Here is a 24878-nt window from a genome sequence, read left to right as displayed (position 1 = left end):
GTATAACGGCGATTGGGTGATTTATACGGACGACCATGAATGAGTCTGAACAAGCCACATGTACCTGCGAGATATAAGAAGTGCGGAAATTAAATTCTCACGGACTGCAGCACGTGGTATCACTTGGAAGACACAAACGTGCAGCACGATGACGAAGCGTTAGCACAACCTGAAGCTTCAGTGTCCTCTCATAGCCATTCGCAAGAGTGGCGTGGTTCTCTCGTCACCTTGGCCCAGTCGTGATGACGCTGCCATAGCGGAGTTCGATGCAGCGTTCTCATACTGGGACACTGCGGGCATCAGGAAAGAGCTGGCCTCGATGTTTGATTAAGCGGCCTGGTAACTGCGAGAAGAACCGTGAAAGTCCGGTATACGAGTTTCGGGAGGGACGAGGAGGCGGTTCATCGCTGTCCCACGTTCGGAAATAAACGCTGGTGGCAAACTTGCTTTCCCATCGCTGTTTGGGCCGATGCAACCACCACCCGGTGTTCTGCTGCCGAGCAGCCGGGATATTCTCACGCGTGCCACCTGGTATGAGCCCAGCTAGCTCACGAAAACTAGAAGCGAGAGTCAAATTATGAAGCCGGAATGGCAATTTAATGAGCGGTATATAGTCGTCGGCCCAAGTTAGACAACTTAGTCAACTGGAGGGGCATAAGCTCTTGTCATGGTAATGTCATGCCTTGCATGCGTGCATACATGTCATAAATTGCCTGCCTCCCTATGACCAAGTTAGTCTTTCGCACGGATATATGTCAAGGGTTGTTTAGTTTTGAATGTTAGTATGTTAGGTGGGTGTAACGCATCTCGTTATTTTTCGCAACAATTGCGCCTGTTTCGCACATTGCTGCAATGGTCGCTACAGAACTGAGTCTCTGTCGTTTTATGTGTACGTTGGAGTTTGGCCAGCAAATAAGCAACATAAAGCTTAACGCACTTACTTACGCAGCTGTCACAGGAATAGCACCACGAATAAATAGTGCTTGGTACTCGGCATCGGTTCTTTGAATACTGCCCTCATATCACGTGCCATTTTGTTGGCTGCACTTCAGCGCCCATAAGCAACCAAGCGAAGGGTCATCGTTTCATAAACACCACTTTTTTTGGCGGACTGAATGTCATTCTAGTCTTGTGCTATCATTTGAAAGATGTTTATGCTACTACTACGGTAAGCGTTACACTTGCGCCGTGTAGGAATATAGCCACAGTCCCCTTCGCAGGGAGGCGACGGTAAGCAACCACGCGTCGAGTCTGTTAACTAGGGCGACAAAATCCCAGCTGTCCGGGTGGATAACGGAGCCAGATCTTCTTGAGGCCAACGATTCCTCAGGCACCACGGCCAAGCCGAGCCCTGTGAAACAGTTGGGTTTCACCTATATATATATATATATATATATATATATATATAAATTCAGTGCCATTCCACTCTGTCTAGGTGGAATGGCGCTGGAATGCAGCCCAGTGGAGCTGTATTTACGGTGATAAATATGTTGATAATAAATGTGCTGATTGAAAATAAAAGAAACAGACCACAGCGAATTTCGTTTCTTCATGATTTTCTTCTTGTTTTATTATGTTGTATACTCATCGCTTTTTTTTTCAACCTTCTTTTGGTTGCTTTTTGGAATTTATTATTTGGTCACCAAAGTCACGCTTGCTTTGTGATCGCTATGATATACGGCCAGTAGTCCTGTGGTGACACTGGAAAGGTTCTTGCCCAATGTGAGGTCTATACACGACCGATGATGCGTCGTGGGCACACCAATGCTTGTGTAAAATTGAGTGACGAACCGTTCCGAAAGAAACGCCACGAACCACTTCCCGTCTGGCCGAGACATGTTTATCTTCGAAATCACCCACAATTACGATGGGAGCGGAGTCAGTAGAGGTGATCCAAAGAAAAGTGCATGCGCTTGGCATTCGCGGCACGATATTCATCTGTATTCGGTGTCACCGGCTGTTGCCACGCACAATCTTGCTTTTGTTCACGACGGTGTTCTTCGTAGGCGCGCTGTCCTTCCGCAGTTCTCACCACATACGGCCTACCCATTGCACGGGTGGAAGAGAACATAGACAAGGTTGCGTGATTTGCCTATAGGGCCCGCGACGTCAAACCGCAATCCATACTAAACAGTGTCTATTCCAGTTTTACATTTTTTGTTACGATATTTGTTTTATCCCAATGCGTTTTGACACTTCTCGCGAATAAACGTAGCTGAAACATACCCTGGGATACGCTTTTGTTTTATGCTTTAGCTCTTTTAGCTCTGGGGTGGCCGCCATATTTTTTGCCTACGCACACAAACCGCCTGAACCTAGGGCGCTATAACGTAAAACTATGAAAAACTTTTCTATTCCAATTCTGCAATTAGCCCACCGCCATTGGTCAAAAACTTTTCTGGACCACCCCCACTTCATCTGTCTATCAAGCGACGTCACGAAAACCGCGATAGTTCCATATCTGATATGACGTGTGCACACTGATTATGCATAACTGGACCGAACAAAACAAAATTAGTTATTTCTGACTCGACACCTTTTTGCCGTTAGCCCTCGGCTATTGGTCAAAAGTTTTCGGGCTGCATCCACTTCACCTGCCTCTCATGCGGCGTCACAAAACCGCAAAAACTTACCGCGTCAACGTGACATGTACGCATTAAAGATGCATTAATATGCCGAACAAAAGTGACTTGTCTTCTGAATAGCCGCAGGCTGCCCCGTTCCGAAAGGAATAATAGATGGCTGCCGCCGATCGCTCCGGCACTGGCTACTCGCCCCTTCCGGAGAGCATGGGCTTATTTGCGTCTAATAAAACTTTCTGCGTGACTGTGTAACGTTTTCGAGAACTTTCGGCACGTTTACGACCTCGTTCTGCCAACTCTTCTTTGCTAAGGATCCGTCTTAGCGTCATTCTTAAGCTTCCGTTGACCGCCCCCGCGATTGTCGACGAGCCACCGCAAGCTAAGTAAAACAAGGCGGACCAATCGCAGACGCCGGCAGCACCCTCTTCATCCGGTTATCGATATTCACTGCATTGGCTCGGCCCCATCGAATCCCTCTCCACTTGAGCATGATCCTCGCCTCTTGTGAGCCAATTAGATAAGACAAGCCGCTCAGTGCAGGCGATATTATTCGTTTTCCAAACAAACAAAAGTGACCTCCTAAGAACGAGCGAAGCATTTGATTGGTTTGTTGAGACAATCCTGCGCGTGACCGCCCGATGCTTGCGTCGGCGGTTACGCAAATTTGACGTCAGGAGATAGGAATAAAAACGTATTGGAATAGTTTTACGTTATACAGCCCATAGTGTATAACAGCTTCGCTGTAAAAAGAAAACCTTGTTTGCCATTGCTCGCCGTCATAGCACTGCCATAAGAGAGGAACACCATTGGCAGAGAACTGGACAGGTCGCCCTGAGTCAAATACGCCTGACTTGTACTCCTCAATGAAGTTTGTTTCCTAGCTGCTTTTACTTGCACGCTTCACAGTATGTGCAACTTCACGGGCAGGGGGTCCAAACTACTGCAGCGATGTGATCTCCTATTATGATGTTGCAATAAATGAACACTGGTAAGCGCAGTTTCAAGACGGAACCGGAGAAGACACCGCAACGTGGGACAACCGTTTCTATTGTCTTCTCTTCTCTTGTCTTCGTTGTCCCGACTTGAAACTGCGCTTACCAGCATTCACTTATTAGCATCTGCCAACTATAGCCCGGAAACAAATTTTGTTAACCGTTATGAAGTTGTCTTTTCACGCCATGCTTCCTAGTTTCAATAGCCAATTGGCAACGTTAGATTCAGTCGGGTACCTCTGGTGGCTCATAGGATTGGTCTTGGAAACCCCCTAGCAAAAGCTGAATAAAATTTAGCAAATATTATCAACTCTATTCAAGAAGGAAGCAAGCCTGTTGTAGGGCCGTATGTCCACAAGCTTTCCCGCAACCTTAAAGTCGGAAATAGATACGGTGTATCCAGTTCAGCCAACTTGCGTGGCACCGAGGTGAAGCAGGTGATGCCAGAAGAAGCACGTCAGAACTTTCGTGAAATGCGGGATTGGCGTCGCATATGAGATGGTGCCATCGTGTGGTATAGTACTACGTAGGTCAAACAGGACGCTGTGTCAATGACCGAGAGCAGGGGCATGCACTATCATAAAAGAACATGGGTACCAAGAGAACGGAAGCGCAGTAGAGGATGGCAGAAGACTTGGTGGTGCGATGAAAGGAGGAAATTTGCGGGTGCTAGTTGGAATCGGTTGGCGCAGGACAGGGGTAATTGGAGATTGCAGGGAGAGGCGTTCGTCCTGCAGTGGACATAAAATAGGCTGATGATGATGAAGGAATAAACAAATTGATTACGGCACTGTATTGCTTGCCAATGTAATCTGCTACTTCGTTTTCCCTGATGTTCAATTGAAGGTAATGTTAATACTTGGTGTCGTACCAATAGTAGAGGGCGTTGTCGCCGACGCTGCCGGAAGTTAGTACCGCGAGCTCATGCTTAACAGGGCAGCACCATAGCAGCTAAGCCACCGCGGCGATTAAGGATTACATTTAACGCGAGCAGCGTTAAGGGCACCGTGTCGCAGAAGATCCAGTGTCGGCTTCGGCGTCCGGCGTCGGAGTCCCCGAGGGTGAACGTTCCCGCATATATTTATGTATATGCATACTCCACGCCTTGTTACATTACATGCAATATATGCGGGTTATATTGCCACACCATTCTGTCACTAAAGTTTCTCATACCTTGTCATACATTCTCGACAAAGTTATTCCTCTGAATTCTGAGAGTGACCGCCCAGAAAAGAAGTGTGATGAAACGCAACCCCGATAGCGCATGCCTTATATGCTAAATCTTCTCAGACTGAAAAATTCACAGAGCGAAACAATAGAAATAACAGAAACCTGAAAATGATGCAATTTATTTTTGGCGCGACTGTGCACCACCTCCAGGATCGGGCCACCCAAGAGGCCGCGTTTCTGCTAGACAGCGTTCGCCCCCAGCGTTTGCCCGTAAACATTGCGTTCACGTAAGCTGCAGTTGCCGGGAAGCCTGAGAAGCAGCAAAAGATCTTCGAATGATATCGCATTCCAATCTTAAAGGCGAAGCTTAAGAGCCCTCCAATCTTTAACGACAAGATCAGTAACTTCCATTTAAAGAAAACAGCATCAATAGCCTCTTAGCATCATTAGATCCTAGTTGAAAGCAAACTTTCTAGGAACGAATGGCTGCTCTGTGACTAGTTGTAGATTTACTTTAGGTAAATGGTCGCCAAAAATGATCAGAAGTTGTTGGAGAAAAAAAAAAGCTGTTTAAGGTCTTATTTGCCACAGACACATGCAAAAGGGTCCGTTGCAAGGAGAACGTCACTGGTTGTAACGTAAAACATAAAACTGCTTGATGAATCGATTGCCGAAAACACTAAATGACAGACAACAAGCAAACATCACAGGTTGTAATGTAGGCTTCCGCCACGAAACCGAAAACAAAGCTTTCAATACCCACTTTGTTTCTGCATTGCGTCAAAAACTTTTTTCGTTGTTTTGCTTCTGTTAATTTGCGATAATTTGTTTAGCAGACGGAGAAGAGTAGACAAAACTTAACGGTCAGTTGTTCCAAAATGTTTTGTTAGTTATTAGGATGCTGGGAAATGCCGAATACTTTTTTTCTTTCGAATACCAATACGAATAGCGGGTAATATTCGATTCGTATTCGAAACATCGAATATTTGTTCCTTCTCCCCCCCTTCCCCTCCCTCGCTTAATAGCCTGTTGCCGCCTTTCCTTTGGTTCTTTCTGGCCAATAGGGCGTCCATGTGGTTTGAACGACTCATCCATTCATGCTGTGTTGGCACTGCGATAAAGCAAAGAACGATGTAAAATTTGACTGCATGTTTCTTGGCTACAGGTACTTGAACTTTAGCGAAAAAAGAAAACAATATACTGATGCGTACATAGACGTAGAAGGTTCGACTGCGCTTCGCGTCTTGTGTTTAGGAAAGGGGGCTTTTTGAGCGTTAATTTATGTAAAACAAAGTGAAATTTCCACAGGAACGTTTTGTAGTTGATAATGTCAAACATTTGTTTTCTTCGCGACAAACCTTCGACTATCTGCATGTTGACGCAGAGACGGGCAAAGGTCTTCGAGCATTCTTCGGCTAGATACGCGAAGAACCTGACAAACATTTCAAAAATAAACAGCCAAAAATGTTTTGATGACATTGACGGAGAGATAGCCTCTCCCTTTTCGGCCACACAATAGCGGCGCCCTGCGTGAGCAATGTGTAATACTTATTAATTAAGAAAGAAAAATTTAACGCTTATTGACTTCATAGAGGTCAGGAAACATTTATGGAGATATCTTAAAATTTAAGCCAGTCGGTGCTTAAGACGGACACGCTCAGGAGGCTAGCACCAGATAACAAATGCGCTAGATAATAGAGAGTTTTAGTACTGCGCTATGAAGAGTGGCACGCAGCCCGCAAGTGTTTCGCGAGACCTGGCAACGTGTGTCACGACAGGGTTTTTAACGCGTGGCATTGCCCCCGTACATAAGACGCACCTAAAACCTACCATGTCATATGGAAGATAAACATAAAGACCCCTCTTTTCAACGCTCCAGCCAAGTGAATCCAAACCTGCTAGCCGTATCCCTAGCCAAATTACGGCACCGTATCCGCCATTTTTTAAAAAATCGAAGTCTGGCGTTTTCACTAACACACTAGAACTACGAGTGCAGCACGCGGAGACCCTCCACGTGGTGGCCACGTGACGGCCACGTAAGCATGACGTAGCGTTCGGGTTGCGTTCTGCACATTCGCACTGTGCAGAACGTAGCGCCCTTATGTACGCAAATTGTCGAATAAGCACACCAGGTAATTCTCTCCAGAAAAACGGAGGTATGCGACCATGTTCCAGCTTACAATTTATCAAAAAATAAAAGCGTGCACAGAAGACTGAGAGAAAATGCCAAGTAAAATATCAACGTGTTTTGTGTCAGAGTTTCAGGACAAATGGAAGCTTGCGTCACCATTTTTTATGAAGTGGAACGTGCGTCGAGTTACTCATCGTGGCTTCAATCACCAAATTGCGACAAGATTCCCAGCTTAATATGTTATTCAGCGAAATTTAATAAATTGTTTGTTCAGTGATTTTCAATCTATATTTACAGACGTGCGCCGGGACAAGCAAAGTGTTGTCCAGTAAAAGACGTTACTGTCCCCGTGGCGTTGTGGTTTAAATTTGGGTTCTTATCCACATTTGGAGCAAGTGTCATGGTTCCAAGAAAGCGTTCACGTGCAATCCTTGATAAAATGTTTGGAGTGTTTTTTAGAAAGAGATGCCTCGATATCTCAGTAAATGAACAACGACCATAATGAAGAATTGTTGTATTGTTTATAAGAAATTCCTTATTTGGGAAGTTGATTATTCAGCACGAATGTCAGTTGTCTAATCCATGTAATGTGACTTGCCATCTGGACCTCCTCCTTTCTGTGCTGCTTTTATTATCCTGTACAAGCACAGTTTACCATAATTCGCACCGTTTCTCCGGATTCATCTTCGAATCATTTCTACACTTGAATACGGTGGCAAATTCTTCCATGTTTTGCATTGGTAGGTTTACTCTACAAAAGAAAAGAATAGCAAAACTACAGTTAGCAAATATGCCCCGAAAAGTATGTTGAATTGCGCATTATAATAATAATTATTTTTTTTTGGATTGCTAGTTCTTTGCAAAGTGTTGACAATGCCCAAAATAGCATGCAGTAAACGGTTGAGTGAGAATTGAATGTGATATTAGTTTCCGAAAGTGCATGCTGATACCAAATTTAGACTCTTTCTTCACCAGTGTTGGTTTCTTTTGTAAATCGTTCACCTGAAACTATTGGAGGGTGTCTGAAATCGAGACTCGTAAATTTTAAGTAATATGTCTCTTGTTTTCATCAACATGAGTGATAAACAATGGACAAGATGGTGCTGAAGATCGCGGTGTGCGTTAAAAGTTACGATAACATAGCGTAGCGTGAAACCAGCGTAAACTCAAAGAAGAAATTGCAACTCTTGACTCACTGTTGTGGGAGTAGAAAACAGATTGTGTATAATATAGGGAGCGAAAGATTTAAAAGGAAGCAGGAACTGCATATTTTAGTCAAGTAGCAACCACATGGAGCTGGAATAAGTACTGACGAAATCAGATGTTTAAATTGCCCAAATATTTTGTCAGAATGGGTTACATTGAAATAATATTCTTACATCCTTTTAAAAAAGTTCTGCAGCATGTTACCTGCTAACATGTGAGGGCTAATGCTTGCTGCAGAATTGATCATGCGCCGTCTCGCATCGTGGCGTTCTGCTTTCGCAATTCGGCTTCTTCGGCTCGTTTTCGACGCTTAACTGCGGCTTCACGAACTCGTATAGCGTGGTCAGACACGCGCCAACGGCGTTTCCCTTCCACATTAAATAGCATCCTCTCAGCAGGGCAATGAAACGTATGCTGTCATGTGTGTTGTAAAGGTTATTTTAATGAATGTATGCACTGTTCGTCTCATTTTGTTGAGTGCTTACAGCTTCATCCTTAGCGGAGCATGATCCATTGGAATTTTTCGCTTGTTCATGGTAGTGTGAGCAACTGAGAAGGTAATGTGAATGTCTTTTTTTTTTACCACTTGACTAGGCGCCGCCTTTCTGTACGTTCTGTGCGTGATTCCAATAAATGTAGGCACTGTATGCTTCCTTTTGCTTAGTGCTCAGAGCATCTGCATTGCGACGGGGATAAGCCATTGCATTTCTCGCTTGCTTAGGGGAGCGTGATCTGAATTATGGGGTTATACGTGCCAAAACCACGATCTAATTTTGACGCACTCCGTAGTGGGGTACTCCGGAAATTTGGCCCGCCTGGGGTTCTTTAACGTGCACCTAAATCGAAGTACACGGGTGTTTTCGCATTTCACCCCCATCGAAATGCGGTCGGCGCGGCCGCGATTCGATCCCGCGACCTCGCCCTTAGCAGTCCAACACCATAGCCATTAAGCAACCATGGCGAGTTGGGAGCATGCTGAGATTGCTGATGATGACAGTTTTCGTACCACTGCACTGGACGACGTGTTTGTTTAAAGGCCATCGGGGCTATTAACCACATAAGCCTATATCGCCTTAATAAATACGGGAACGTAAGTGGAACGAAATAAATCTTGGCCCCCGGTGTTGGGATGAACTCGTTCAGGGTGGGAACATGATAATTTTAGCAATTGGAAGCGTTGATTTTTACATCAATTACCGCAGCGAGACTCTTCTTCGTTGAATATTGTCCCGTAAAGGACGGTCTTCCGCGTTATGACTTTGTCACTGCAATTTTATTCGTATACCGCGCTAAAAGAAGAAAGAAAAAGAAAATGAAAACACCAAATGTCGCGGAACGGCGCCGTGTCATTAAGGCGTGCAACTTAAAGAAAAAAGAAAACCCAGAAGAAGACATTACGCTATACCGCAGTCACGCGCTCGTTTTCAGTGAGCACTTCAATCAAACATCATTGAAATAAGCTGGTGACATTCGCTCCCGTTCATGAGCTCGCGCAAAGGTGCCAATTAGGTACGGCTATTTCTGTGGCATTTAGCTTCAGTGCTCAATGAAGACGACCGTGTGACTGTGGTGTTATACCTAGTTAAGTTAAATTTGGTTAGCTTAACTTACTTTAGGTTAGTGATAGTGAGAGCACCGAGGGCGCACTGAGAAGTGGCCAACCTTAAGTTACGTGCACGCCCAAGTGACGCGGGCCAATCCTTGACGACGAAAAAAACGGCCGCTTCACCATTATGGACTCTCTATCAGGATTTGTTCACCCCAGCTGCTGTACTTCGTACCAGCTTGGCGAGGGACAAATGGAGCAAAGCTCGCCGTCCTCTGCAGTACCTAGGTAAATGCAGATTTCGAGAAGCAATAGTCCTCAGATTTCTCTTTAACCACTCACGCAGGCGTTTCTAAGTCGGCAAAATACGAGAAAGAAGCTCTCGCAGCTTTCTTCGCTCGCTTTCAAACCCCTTCAACCTTGTCGCGGAAGTGCGGAGTAGACACACTTTTGGAAGAAAAACGAAAAGAATGGCTATAGAAGCATGGATGAGTGTGGAAGGGTGTTCCGGAAGGGCGCCGTAAGTCGCAAATGAGAGGCGCCTATACATGTGTTTCCGGCGCTGTGACGGCTCCGGGCAGACGCTGCAGAAGCGCACACAAAGCTGGCAGGCCTTTGTGATCGTCGTGTGTTTGAGAAAGAGATAGAGGAGAAGGGGGCTGCAGCGACATTGAGGACAATGCTAGTAAGCCATGTTCATTCGGACTCACTGAGGGGTCAGTCTAAGCTTCAGTGAATCAACTCCCGAGTGAGTTTTTGCCGCCCTATGGCTAGTGTTATGAAGCTGTTGCTGTTCCTGTGGCCTCAAAACATGGCTCACGCATCGTGTTGTCTTTCTCTCCTAAGGGATAAGCTTGCGTAGGTATGATGAATGCCTTCTTATTGCAGTGTTTGTCGTTCCACTTAGCTTTGTTTCTATAACACTGAAGTGGCTTATACGTACCTGTATTCGGCGAGGCTGTGTGGGTCATACTGAATTAGTAGCTGTCGCATTTCTTTGCGATATCGACTGCACCATATCTGTGGAAGAGAACACCTCTGTCAGTGTTTATATTCCGCAGCCTCTTTGAACTGTCCTATTCGAGGTAATGTGAAAAAAAAAATATTTTGCTGTTCGAAGCGACATTTGTAACTGGAGCTCATACCATTGCTTCCGCGATAAAGAATAGTTGCTTTCCCGACAGGTGTGTTAGTCCAGGTAGGCGAGTGTCCACACCCTTATAATCTTCGTTTAGTAATCTTTCATAGGCCTGAAACACAAATGAATTGGGACTTTTACTTCAGCACATTATGTAGGGCTTGACAATATACCGTATAATATACTTTAGAGAAAATTGCGATGTTTTACACCATCGTTTTTTTATAGTATCGTCAATGTTTCTCGAACAGCACGCTTCCTCTTATCTACTTCCCCTAGATAAGCCTAGAGCAGCCTAGAGCCTTAATTTAAATAAATCATTTTCTGCCTCTTCACCGCAGTAGATCCAGTGTTCCAAGGAACACTGGATCAATGTGTTCAATCTTGTCCGCCGTGTCGGCATTAAATCGCATTTTCTTAATCTGCGCACAGCAACCCTACTGCTAAGACACGGGTAAATGCAAGAAGTTGTTATGTGCTATGCTGATTATGGGAACGGGAATATGCTATGAGACACAGCTTCGCAGACTTCAGGGACGCCACATTCTTCTGGAATTTCCTTCAAGGAGCTCCCAAGAAGGACGTATATAATATTTGCAACACCATTCTTCATTTATCCTTCGTCTTCGAGAAATCCCGAAGGTCCCGCATATATTATGTTTTTATTAATAGGTCGCCGTTCGACTTAGCTGTCCTTTCGTAAAGCCGGGGATATATACGTGTGGGCACAGCTCAACAGCCGAAACCGGAACGGATATGTTTGCTGGTTGCGCGTTCCCGCCTATGGCATATGTATTAGCCACGTGTGCGTAGAAGATCTGAGCACTTGCTGAGATATATATACTGTTTTTCATTTAGAGCGCAGCTCTAAGGCACCCGTTCTTGAGGCCAGCGTCGGCGTCGGCGTACCTCGTAACGGAGTGAACGAGCGCAGTGAAGGATGAAAGAGCTAACGCGGAGCGCAGAGGGGGATAAAAGACGGCGATAGTGAAGAGAGCGCGAGGAGGGTGCAGTGGGACTACGAGTTGAAAAGCGTGGTAGGAGGGCGTGGCGAAAGCGTGAGAAGAAAAGCGTGGTGCCGCGCCAGACGGGCTCTGCGGCGATGATGGCTACGAGATGGCGCCAGAGTAGTTCACGTCGTCTGTTCACCAATGACGCCATCGATAGCATATATGGAAACTGAGCGCTGCATGAGCGGAGGTCTTTCTGCTGCTGCTGCTTCTCTGAATAGCACCCTCGCCTCACCGACGCGCTGCCTCTCGCGATCTCCCGATTTGCGAGGTAGTCGCGCCGCACTTCACTCCGCTTGCAACGTGCCGCACGAGACAGATTGTCCACGGCAGCCAATATATCGCGAAAGTTGTAAATACCAGCAATTGTTTTAAAGTATGGTTTGCACACGGAAAGCGCCTCAGTTCTTGGTTAAACTCACCTGGTAAGCCATTCGAATACCGCCATTGTCGGCAATGTTTTCACCAACAGTATTTTGCCCATTGAGCTGTGAAGAGAAATAGAATAACCTTTCAGAATGAATGAATTGTGGGGTTTTACATGAGAAGACTACGATTTGGTTAAGTGTCACCCAGTAGTGGGGGACTCCGGATTAATTCTGACCTCCAGGGGAATCCTTAACGTGCCCGCAATGTACAAGACATGCGCGCTTTTGCATTTCGCCGTCATCGAAATGCGGTCGCCGTTGCCGGGATTTGATCCCGCTACCTCGTGCTTAGCAGCGCAACACCATAGCCCCTAAGCCACCGCGGCGGGTAGGAAATACTCTATCTGTCCCTTGAACGATGCCAGAGAAAGAGAACCGGCTAATATTTTTTTATTATCTATAACATACTACAGACCATACATCTGTCCTTGAAGGAAGGCCACTCAAGCGTACAAGGCAAATTAGAAACAATGCAAGCAAAAAAAAAGAAAACGCGAATATAGAATTATAGATACTATACAATAAGTACAAATAAATATGCTTAACAGAGAGCATATGAGTAACGGGTAATTGGGAAACTTGAAATTATTTCGTGTGCAACAGACAATATTTTACAAGTAGAGGTCTCTAGCTAGTGGAAGTTCCCTTCTTTTGTACTTCAGTGTATCATTGATAAATCTGGTGACACCAATGGTTCACCGTAAACTTGCGTGCGTATCAAAATAGGTGACTTGAAGAGATTATTTTAAAATACATTATTCCATATTCCGTGGCATCTGTTTTGACTTGACGAAATCAATGCAGTAGCTAGGAGTGGTGGAACGGTGATGTTAAAGAACAAAATGTTGCACAAAAAGGATGCGCAATTGGTCGCATTACGCAGGCCAAAGCGGCCACCAAAATAATTCTTGAAATGGTGAGGAAGCTTGAATCGCTGGATGAACAAACTTTGTGCATTAACCGTATGGCATACACCTCAAATGAGACAGCGGTAACCTGGTATTGATTACTGCTGATACCTATAAAAAACACCCGCAGAATGCATTGTGTTAAACATTTAATCAACGTTTCAGTTATGCATTGCTCGAACTCTTGAACATTAACAAAACTTTTAGGTTGTGCCTTCTGAATGTTTATTACATAAAGAGTACAGCTTTTCATATGCTTTATCTAGGGTGTGACGTAATTTTGAACCAAGGCAGAAATATGCAGCCTCTCGGAATTAAAAGAAAAGAAGTGTTACACTTTTGGTTGGTCACGGTAATCGATTAGCAAGACCGTCAGGCCGAATGTAATACCGAAAAAAGAATATATACCTCTAATTAGTAATCGTCTCTCTATATATAGGTCGTCATATTGTGCTTAGTGGTGAAGAAATCCAACTGCAGCAGGCTACGAGATCGGGGTGGTGTGTACTTGATCTTGCTATACAAGATGGAACCAGGCAAAGGCGGTCACCGAGCGACGAAGGCAAGCGCTTGTCTTTGTCCCTCATTTGCGTACCTTGTCTGGTCCCGCGCTGTGTATCAAGATGGAACCTAAGAGCAAAGTGATCAGATTTGGTGTGTAAGATAGCCCCAAGAATATTCTTTGTTTGCCCACACTGAGCTCGACTTGCAGCAGTATAAGTCGGTGATCTATTACGACGTTCATGACGAACATATGAATACAGACAGCGTAAAGAAAAAAAAATGACGCCGACAGGATAGACGTCATAAGCCATCGCTCCTAATTGAATGGTGATTACAAACGTCACGCCATATAAACACGTGAATATCACTCCAACAGGAAGGAGTATAAAACTAACATCTTAGTAAATATAAGAGCAAGAGCATGTGTTCAGACACTCGTACATTGAATGTCTGCGTAAACGGTTAGGCACAGTTAGCGCTTATCCTGTCATTTACCTTGTTCGTATTTTTTATGTCTCTTTATATACCGTCACCTTCTCTATGCTATGTTATTGATACTGTTAGATCAATTGAGCCGCAGCAGCCACCCACGACAAGTTGCGCATACTTTAGACGACCATAGGTTGGCGTTAAAGGGGTCCTGAACCACCCCTCGGGCTTGGTGTAGTAACATAGTCTGTGGATAGCATACGCTGCTGTGAATATATCAGCCAAGTTTAGCTATCGATCGCACGCGGTGCTTGGAGCTCACAAGTGGAGCGCGAAGTCATCTTCCTCTCAAACGCTCTCTCTTCAACAGAAGCCTGCTTCTCACTCTCTCCTGGGCACTTCATTTCGCAATAAAGCGGATTCCCATACCCGGCTGCTATTGGTAGCTGTGGTCTTATACGTAGCGTAGATACCGCGGCCTCGCCCAGGGTGCCGCGATGGGTCCACTGGCTAAGCGCACAGCGGCTCGCTGAGAACAACCGCGTTTGGCTTACGTTTAACACGTCGTAGGCACCGAAATTGGAAAATCGGAAGTAGTGGCGTCTGTTTCAATATTCAAAGCGAAATTTGAACGGCGCGTCACGGTGTCATTTAGAAGGCGGAGCGTTGTGGGCATGCCCACTTCGCTGCAGCCTTCGTAGGGCAAGGCTTCAAGAAGAAGCAGAAGCACCGTGAAGTTCGTGTTTCATTGCCAATAATAACTCCGGTTGTGCTGAGCGCATTGAAGTGCTTCTTGCGGCAAGGTATTTCTGAAATAGCCTTTTTTTATTTAAAATGAATTTCTCCTCTTCGATAAAAAGTGAATCATTGCCCCTTTAGGAGGCGATAGCAACGAAACCTCTCCCATGCTCAAATTATCACAGTTACGTGTACTTAAAGGTGGTCGAAGTTATCGCGAGAAGCTGTTGGGGTAACACTCGCATACATTTTTGATTAACAGCATTCGTACAGCGTCGTAGATGACGAAAAGCAACCCCAGAAGTGTGCCACGCAACTGTACACGATAAGGGGACATACATCAATCACTCAATCGGACGCGGGGCCCTGGGACCACTACCCTTATTTATTGATTCTTGTTTCCTTTAATATATATGCAAAAACACTTTATAAATGTAGATGCACGCAGAATACTCGACGTGCGTGATGCATCGAGCATCCATGCAGGTTCAGTTCATAGCATGTGTGCACTATGGGTCACCTTTCGGCAAGCTGTCACTTCCGACTGCATCACTTCCGGTGGCGCATTTTCCAGTTCTGGTAAGTGAGCTCTTTCTAGGATACTGTGGTTTTGGCGTGAAATACGGATTTTTACATGTTGTTTCTCTTGTTACCGTTCACACTTGGCACGTAGTTTATCCCTGAACCTTTTCTTTTTTCTGTGGGCAAACTTGTCTCTACATTTAGGCCTTGCGGGATGCAAAATTTTGGCGCGAGAACGACGAGCACGCTGAGATTTACAAATACGCTTGCACTTTTCTGGAATTTTTGACAGTCCTCTGTGTCGGTGCAGCCTAGCGAATTCAGCGATTCAAAAGCTGACCGAAACCTCACCGTCATGTTGGCCTCTTCGTCGGTGATGTTCCCGTACTGATCAATGAAGCACTGAGCCTTTTCATTAAATTTCGTGCGTGTTTCGTTGGTCCACCATTGCTGCAGCCTGCCTTCTGCATCATACTGGCTTCCTTCACAGATGATAAAAGGTACACGAGCCAGAAGGCATATTAGGTGAAGCAATATAAAGGCTTTTCATGGGACAAAAGAAAGCACGTGTATGTGTGAGGTTTAGCTTCTATACGGCGTGATTATGGCTTACGCACACCTAATGCGCACTAGAGCAAAGAGAAAGAAACCTAAATGAATATATCAGAGTAAAAAGGACATGGACATAGTGATCAGGTAAAGGTACAATTAGTGTCTAAATATGTGCATCACTAAAGAAAAGGGAATCATGAGAGTTTAAAATCCTAAGCGAGACAGGGGCTATGAAGATGCCGTAACGTATAGTTCCATATTAACGTTCAAAACCTGGGCTCCTTAACGTACACCCAAAACATGGCATATCAGCGTTCTTGCATTCCATCCGCATCGAAATGCGGCCCTCTGCGGCGGGAAATCGAATGATTCAGGGCATAAGTTCAGGACAACTTAGCCGCTGTAGCGTCGCAGCTGTGGGTGCATCGATAAAAATATCGACTTACGCGCGAATGAACGGACGATTGGTGCAGCAGTCATTTTCAGCCTTTCGATCTTGTTTATTTTTACAGCTGGCGGTGTTCAAGAAAGTCTAGGCAAAATGCCTATTTTTCTTTTCCTTATGTACTTCTTCGTCCTATTTAACATGCCGTGTCCCAGCTAACGTTATAACCAAGCGGCTCAAAGAAAAAAATAACTAAACTGTGTTAACACCTACTGTGCTCGGTCGACAGGCCTCTGACGGTGGAACACCTTAGGTCTTAAATTCGTATCTTGCACTGTGTTTTTGTAATCATTTCTTTCTCAAATAGCTAGGCTAACGTTAACTAGGACACCACATATACGCACGAACTATGGGTATAGAAACTTCTTTAAGGCGAAGCATGCTTTGCCTCCCGCTTCGACTTGCCGCTGCTGCTGGCTGCTGCTGCTGCTGTTGGTTGCCGCTTCTGTATTGCTGACAAAAAAACTTGGCTCACTGGGTATGTGTCGCTGAATACGTGTTCGAATAGGCCACTTTGATCACTTGGTTCCTCCTTTTTGTCCCGTCTTGAAGCGCTGTTTCTTTCTGTGATAATGAACCAGCCAGATATGCCCAGTCAATCCTTGCAGGATCACTGGGCATATGCAACTGGGTATGGGTCCGAGCACACAACTTGGGCCACTGAATATGTGCAACTGCGCCTGTGCCACTAGGTACATGTGCTCGAATAGGCAACTGGGCTTGCGCTACTGGGCATGGGCTATTGGGTATGCGCTCGAATAAATAACTTGGGCCACTTGGTGGGTTTGTTGCCAGTACCAGCCAACCGTCAAACACTGTCGCAGGAGCCAGCAGGGATGACAATGGTATGACGGCGACGACGGCGTGATGATATTACTTTCAGTGTGACATTCGGCAAGAGCTATCTGCTGAGAAAGCAGCGGCAGCTCAGCAGCAGCAGCAGCGCAAAAGCCGGATGAGAAGGCAAAGAAAGCTTTGCTTTTAGGAGGACGACGACGGCATGACAAGGACGGCCTGTTGTTCGAGCTCACTTGTGCACTTACTAGCATCAGCCGCGGGCCCCCTCTATCCGCACTATACTTAGTGTTTGTTTTCCCTGTCCTGTACTGGCCCATTGTCCAAGACTGCCACCAGCAGCCAGCAAGGATTACAATAGTGCAACGAAATGCCATTCAGTAAGACACTCGTACTTGGCAAGAACCACTCGGCAAGACAGAAGCAAAGCAGCAGGAGCAGCAGTGGGAAAGTCCAAGGAAGTGGCAAAGAATAAACGTTGCACGTATGCTCCGGAAGAAAGTTTTCAGCGGTTTACTGCAGGAGACACAAATGTTTTTTGACATTTCTCACAGGAAATGTATTTTGTCAATAAATTTTCGCTTTGAAGAGTCTTCTAGGCGTGAGTATTTTTCTTTCATTAAGGATATTTACCTGTGTCGTCGAAGCCGTGTGTCATTTCGTGTCCGACTACCATTCCGATAGCTCCAAAGCTGAGAGAACTGTGGGTGGGTGGAAGTAATTCAGGTTTAGTTTTTGCAAACAGGACAAGAATTGAATCGTGGTCACATTTCCTATTGCTGAAAACACATTTTCTGAAGGTTGGCAGAGCGAGGCGTACTTGTAGCTTATTAAAAAAAAACAAATATTGACACAAGTGGCAAGCTATGCTGGCATAAAAAAAGATCAGGTATAGTGGCGCCGAAGCGTGTATACGAGAAATGATATCGCTGATGACAAACGAAGCAAGCAGCTTAGCGATATCGTTCACGACTCCCCACAGAAACACTGCGTTTACAACTGCAGCACTTGCTGTCTTGTTTCCAAAGAACGAACGCCGTATGTCCGTCGCGAAACCAGACATGCGTGTCTCTACGAACAATAAGCATGGTCTCTTCGTTTGTTGTTGAGGGTCCTGGCGGATTTCTTAATATTTGCGGGAAACAACTCTTTAGCTGCGTCTTTCGAGGCAATTTTGTTCCAAGTTTGCCTTCGATAAACCCAAAGAAAGAAAGAAAGAGAGAAAGAAAGAAAGAAAGAAAGAAAGGAAGAAAGAAAGAAGGAAGGAAGGAAGGAAAATAGAAAGAAAGGAAGAATAGAAAGATATCTACACATCGACAGTTCAGACATGGCTGTCTGACTACGCGGGGCATCGGGGCCAGTCACTTCAGAAACCCGTTTGAGAATGCTGTAATAGGTACGAAAGCATGTCGTGACACCATTTTTCCTCGAATCCCTTTCAGAAATGAATTATGATGATGTTATGGCTAGGAATATTTCAAAGATACATAATTATATTGTCAAAAGTATAAAACTATTTATAAAATTACAGCTGAGAATCCCGAGAGGCTGTTGCCACTTCGTCGCCTTTACCATCGACGACCTTGTCCTCTTTTCCACCGTGACAATATTCCAAGGTGATACAGACTCAATTGGATGAGCCTAGATGACACAATGGTGCTTTGTACACTTTCGAGTGAGCGCTCATAATTAGAGTACCTAAATTTTGATGATGTAAACAGTCAGTGATGCTTTTTTCAATAAAATTATTCTAGATGACAGTTTTAAAGCACACGCGCAAGTTAATCATTGGCTGTAGGCATTACGAGGGGCGAACAACTTTTTTTCCATAATTGCCGATGAAACATGGCATTTCGAACATACTGATGGTACCTATAGTAAAGCAATAGTGGGCAGCACTGCTAGGCACTAGTAGGATCGTCATCTGGGCGAGTTGGTATTGGTTGAACATTTTGAAGGGGCAGCGCAATATGACGAAGGCAGGAACACACAGGACAGCGCTGAACTCACAACTAACTTTATTCGAAGGCATACACAAACTTATGTACACAACCCATAGCCACGTACTCTCCCATCGATGGTGTCATTATCAGTGCGCAGGCAAAAAAAAAAAGAAAATGCAGAACCCCGTAATCTAATGCTACACTATGTGGCGGCTTAAAATTCAAATTCACTGTCATACTAATTCAACGATGGCATGCTTACACAACACGACCCTTTTTTCCTGATACTGTAGGCCTCAATAATCTCCGTCGTGGTCTTATTTCTAAGCACAGAAGGTATTGTGGTGTTTTTATAGATTGGAGTTCACCCATGCTCATAGCAATGCCGCGCGATATGTGAGTAGGCATTACCCGTTAGCGAGCGCCTATGCTCAGACAATCTAATGTTCAGGCAACGACCTGTTAGGCCGATATAGACGTGACCGCAGGAAAATGGAAGCTCATAAACAACTCCCATTCTACAGTGCACAAACAGGGATGTATGCTTAAAAGTACAGCCTTTTTGAGCATGAGTAGAGGCAGCCTGGGCCAATTTCCTATCAATCTTACCACAATTTTTGATCATCTTGTTAGGGACAGAAAAAACAACCTTTACATCAAACCTGTCTGCTGCATTCTTTTGGATGTGTGATAGATTATTTACAACTGGAATTACAACCAGCATTTCTTCTTGTCTGCAGGCTCTAGATTGTTCTTTCTTGTGGGTGCCCCTAATTTTACACGCTTAGCAAGCTTCTGTGCGGTCATGCGGATAGCATCCTCTCGGCAACCTGCCACTTTTAAACGCTCCAGTTAAACTCCCAGAAGTCTGGTCAAAATACGATTTCGAAAGTGCGGAAAATTGAACAGAAGAAATAATGCCATTTTTTACTACCTTGGAATGTGTGGAGTGAAAACTTTTTCTGACCTTGGCCAATACATCCAGCACACATGCTTATCAGTTAGCTTAAGCATCGTATCTAAATATTGTAGTTCATTCTTATCTGGCACTTCATGTGTAAAATATAACACCCTGAGCCACATTTGTGGAATACTTGAAATACATCATGAACCATTTGTTAGAAATTAGTACTGTTTACAAAGATCATAAAATCATCAACATATCTTAGCACTTTGATTCTTCGGTAATCTAGGTTACTTTCGATATTTCTATAACCCCTACCTAGGAAAATGTTAGTACCGGAGCAACCTTGGAGCCAATGCAAATGCCAGATTTTTGTCGGTATAAATTTCCTTTCCATTTAACAACAGTTGAAGATAAGGAAAAGAGAGAATCACGAGAAAACTGCTGACAGATACACCACAGCTGCTAGAAAAACTTAAAGAAAAATATTAAATTAAGAAAATACCCTTTTAAACTGACTATTCCGCTTTCAAGGCGTGCGAGCTAAGTAGACCGCATGCCAGACGCAGGGATTCCCTATAAAGAGCTGTCTTTCATTTGTATGCGAAAACTTCCTTGTATCGGTGCAATCCGTTTTTGATATGCACATTGTAGAGAAGAAAAAAAAAACGTATTCACTCGTTTTCATCGCGGTGTCTCAGCTGTTTTCGGGCACCTCATTTTTGAATAAGTCATTGCTAACATTGCCGCGATGGCGGTTTGAAGAGCAACGCGCAGTGCATTGATCGAAGTAGAGCGAATCGTTATTTTAAAAGAAGACTGCAAGCTTTCCGTAGGCTTCCTTGATCGAAAAGGGCCTGTTGCTGCGGGATGTGGCACACAGTATTATTGCGACTGGTGAATATCGAATACTTGTGTGTTAATGATGGAAAAAACCCTACTAAAATTTATGCCATAATGTATGACATGATTAATAAATATCGGTTCCCTCGGTTAACCCCCGTTCTTCTAGTTCGCTACTAAAATGGACACTTAGCAAGAATTAAGGACAAAGTGAGTGTTCTTGCTAAGTTTCCGTTTTTAGTAGCGCTTTTTCCATCATGAAGGTTTTCCAACACGCTCAATTGACAGCTACTTGTGTATTTTTTAGTGACGCATATTAGAGAACGAATCAGGGCAGTAAAAAAAAAATTGTGACCAACTCTGTGGTGTCGCTCTTTCTCTCCCGTGTCTTTTATTGGGCTACCCCGCTTCCAGACATGTACAAACAAGTTGCCAAAGTATGCAACTTTAACTGTTACACGCAACGGACATCGCCGAATCACATTTAGAGCAATACGTATTGAAATCTATTTGCATCGGCGCATTTGTGAGCTATTTTGGCAAACGTTTGGCTGCGTTATGTAACTTACCGTGGAAGACCATATTGATAGAACACACCTTGAAGTATACCCGAAGGAAACGCTACAAAAGAAATGATGAAGAATATCTAAGTTGTCAATTCAAGAAAAGATAAAATCAGGTAACCGCTTTGTAAAAGCAACAAAGAACTGATCGTCTGAAAACGCAGAATTCTTGGGCGATCTTGCAGAATCGCAGCCCATTTTCTAGCGAACCTGTTTTTTCGACCCCTGCCATTAAAGCTCTCTGTTGCCTTTATTTAAAGCACATGCTTTAAAACGTTGCCGGCATATGGCTCTCACGTTTCAAGCACTGCGCGCGTACTGGATGGCCCACATAACTTGTGCCAAAATCTTAAAGTATGAAAGTGCCACGTAGATGGAGAAAACCCAGTTAATGTTGTTTGCCGTCCCTTGGAGCAAGTGGGACCATTTTTCAACTCGAGTCTGTGTTACGCCGGCGTCCACCATAAACTTCGTTGTTACGGATGTTGAGTATGCGCGAACGCGTAAAATATGCTCTTCTATCTCGACATTATCTGGATAGATGGATGTTATGAGCAGCCCCTTTGGAACGGGGCAGTGGGTTGCGCCACCAAGCTCTTGCTATTATACTGCCTAATGTCTTACCTAGATAAAAATGAAGGTAACAAAAACATGAACTCCCACAACGAAATTTTCTGATCCCGTATTGCAAACTGCGCTTTTATACGTCTCCGTCTTTTGTCGTTTCCATACTTTTCTTCCACCAATCCCTCCAATCGCCTCTTACTCTTTCTCCTTTCTCTCGACAGGGATGGCGCCGCCATCTAGGAGCGGTGAAGCGAACTACTGCATTGTGACACGCATCGTAACGAGCGCCTACAGAGAGTGCTTCGGTAGCGCAGTGGAGGCCCCAACGCGGCGTAGCCCGGTGTAGGCGCTGTACGCTTTCTGCTAAGGTGACGACGCACTTTCAGCACATGGTTTTCCTTTCACGTCGGCTTAGCCTGTGACGCCTCGCTGCTTGCAGAGCGCAGCTTCAACATGCACCAGCAGCGCTTACACGCCGCGTATTGCTTCGCTTGCGATGACATCAAATAAGGAAACTCCTATGCTAAGCGGCGCAAAAAAAGCAACGACGTCGACGAGAGAATCTCGCTTTCGCACGGGAGAGACACGCCAGCTTGAAGCAGAACGCCTCCGCTCGTTCTCGGCGCAAGCTGCGAACTCTGCCACTCGCATTCCCGAAGCTGAGCGAGTCGCAACTTAACCGGCTGGATTTTAGTGCAACCGGTATTCCGGCAAGCGCGGCCAGTTTGCAGGATAGGTGGGGGCGCAAACGTGTGCGGCCACACTGGTGGCGCCAACTGGGGGTGCAAAGCTCAACCAGATAGACACAGAGCCAATTACTATATTCTTCTTAGCTGGGGCGTAAATTTAAGAGAGCGGCGTAATCGTGTCCACCATTACGCCGCTGTCGAAAATTTGCGCCAGCAGTGAAGCAGGATAAGTGGGTTACTGCAATTTTAGCTCTGTGTTTCTCTGGTTGAACTCTACGCCACCAGGTGGCTGCACCGCTCCGGCCGCTCACGTTTTACGCCCCGCAAATCCGGCATTCCGCCCAAACCGCCAACGTTTGCCGCAATAGGGGAAAGGCTAAAAATCTCTAGGACGGAGCCGTATCAAGCTGCCGCACCTGCACTGAAGCAACTTGGCAGCAAGACGCCGCTCGCCAGCACGACGCCGAGCGCCAAGTAAAGCTGCAACAAGGTCGCCAACCCGAGCAAACCATCCGCCTTTTTCGGAAATGGACCGTGAGTCCACGAAGCGATTGACTAACAACCCGTTTCGGTTTCGCTCGTACAGTTTGGGAACGACTGTGGCTTATGACGGGTTTGCGCAGTGCTCTGACGCGTGAATGAACAGATTCTGTGAAGACACGTTTCAGTTTCCTGCTCTACCGATTTCTATGAAATGGGGATCAAAAATAGTATTTTGTGTTCCGCCTGATTACATACTTAGTATTATTAACTAATCGAGTTCTCAGCTACTATACTACTAGAAGTGTCAGTAAGATAATGGTGGGCAATCCTGAAAAAAAAATACCCTTATCTACCTTTCTGTTGCTCTATCCAGACTGCATAAAAACTTTTTTCCAAGCCTGAAAGAAAGCCTGCGAAATACAATCGTGCGGCACATTTATCGTGACCCTTTTCTAACGCAACAACCTTTTTTTAAAAAGTTGCACCGCACTTACGCAAACCCCCATTTCAACTGCAATTGAAATTGGTGTCATGTACAATTCATTTAGTTCTCTGGGAAATGTGCAGGCTAAACTGATTAAGTATGCAGCATGCCACTCTGGAAAGCTTTAATAAGTGATTTTCTAGAAGGGCTGCACTTTAACTAAACAGAATGAATAATTGTCGTACGTTACCCACAAGCTTGCTTTCAATCTTGCTTCAACGACATATAAGCAACGTGACTCGCATAGATAACCGAGGAGAGCGCATAAAACACACGCTTCATATAACGCATGAACATTGGCAAAAAAGGTACTCGGCGATTATTTCTCCAAAGCACGTAAGTAACCAACACACTTGAAACTTCCGGCGCACGTCCCCCATAGCACGAACCCATCTTCTTTAAGTTTCAATTTGCTGCTGTTTTTGGCGCTCCGATCACAGCGGGGAAAATTTGAAAGCGTATTATATAAAGCCTGTAAACAGACTGAAAACGAGCTTATAGTAACTTTTATTGAGCACCTAATTAATCCACACACGCGAAGATTCACTCGATGATTACCCTCTTCAAGATATAAACTTTGTGAGGGATCTATTCCTACTCGCCTGGCCGTGTAATGGCTTTGGCGTTGTGCTGGTAAGGGCGATGGCATGGGATGAAATCCGGGCCACAGCGACCCCATTCCTTTGATGGCGAAATGTAAAGAACGCTCGTGTGCTCTGCCTAGGCTGCACGTTGAAGAGCCCCAGGGGATCACGATTAATACGGCGGGCCTCATAATCAGATCGCAAATTTTGGAACGTGATACCGCGCAATGTGACTAATTTCTGATCTAGTTACGTTTCTTTTCTTCAGAAAAGAGTGAAATCGGCATATATACCATTTCTAACACACTAGTAGCGCAAGCATCTTCACTGTTACAAGTCGCTACGTGATCTAGTTCTTTCGGGCCACCGTAAAAAACTAGCATATAATGTTTTCGAGCACGTCCGGTGTGTGAAATGGGAGGAAAATGCTCCGTCATGCATTTAGCATTTTGCTGTCTCATTAACATTTCACCTGCAGTGGTAGTCCCATGGTTATGACGTTACACTGCCGAGCTCGAGATCGCATGTTCAACCGCGGCCACGGTAAACGCGTTTTGATGGGGCGGAAAGCATACACGCTCGCGTGCTAAAATTTAGGTGCGCGTTAAGGAACGCCAGGTGGACAAAATTATTTCACAATGTCCCACTGCAGCGTGACTTATAATCAAATTGTTGTTCTGGCACGTAAAACCGCAGAATTAATTTTGACAAACATTTGTAGA

At 45.0% G+C, this 24878-nt stretch overlaps 1 protein-coding gene across 1 annotated transcript; it reads right to left on the bottom strand.

Annotated features, from left to right (window-relative positions):
- Window positions 1-10560: 10560 nt before the first annotated feature.
- On the bottom strand, window positions 10561-21368 carry LOC142559973 (neprilysin-1-like). Its single transcript, XM_075671696.1, has 5 exons — window positions 21356-21368; window positions 15656-15786; window positions 12198-12263; window positions 10773-10877; window positions 10561-10647 (listed from the first exon to the last, which is right to left on the bottom strand). The coding sequence occupies exons 1-5, from the start codon at window positions 21366-21368 to the stop codon at window positions 10561-10563; spliced, it is 402 nt and encodes a 133-aa protein (XP_075527811.1).
- Between the last annotated feature and the right edge of the window lie 3510 nt (window positions 21369-24878).

The sequence above is a fragment of the Dermacentor variabilis genome, chromosome 10, assembly GCF_050947875.1.
Source record: "Dermacentor variabilis isolate Ectoservices chromosome 10, ASM5094787v1, whole genome shotgun sequence".
NCBI lineage: Eukaryota > Metazoa > Arthropoda > Arachnida > Ixodida > Ixodidae > Dermacentor > Dermacentor variabilis.
This window is presented reverse-complemented; position numbering and strand designations above follow the sequence as displayed.

What these genes read in the sequence shown, in the direction of transcription:
- LOC142559973 (XM_075671696.1), bottom strand. An exon ending in ACGAAGAGGCCAACATGACG is followed by an intron (nt 12,264 to 15,655) that starts GTGAGGTTTCGG and finishes TTCTCTTCACAG; the next exon opens with CTCAATGGGCAAAATACTGT. An exon ending in GTATTCGAATGGCTTACCAG is followed by an intron (nt 10,878 to 12,197) that starts GTGAGTTTAACC and finishes TTTGTGTTTCAG; the next exon opens with GCCTATGAAAGATTACTAAA.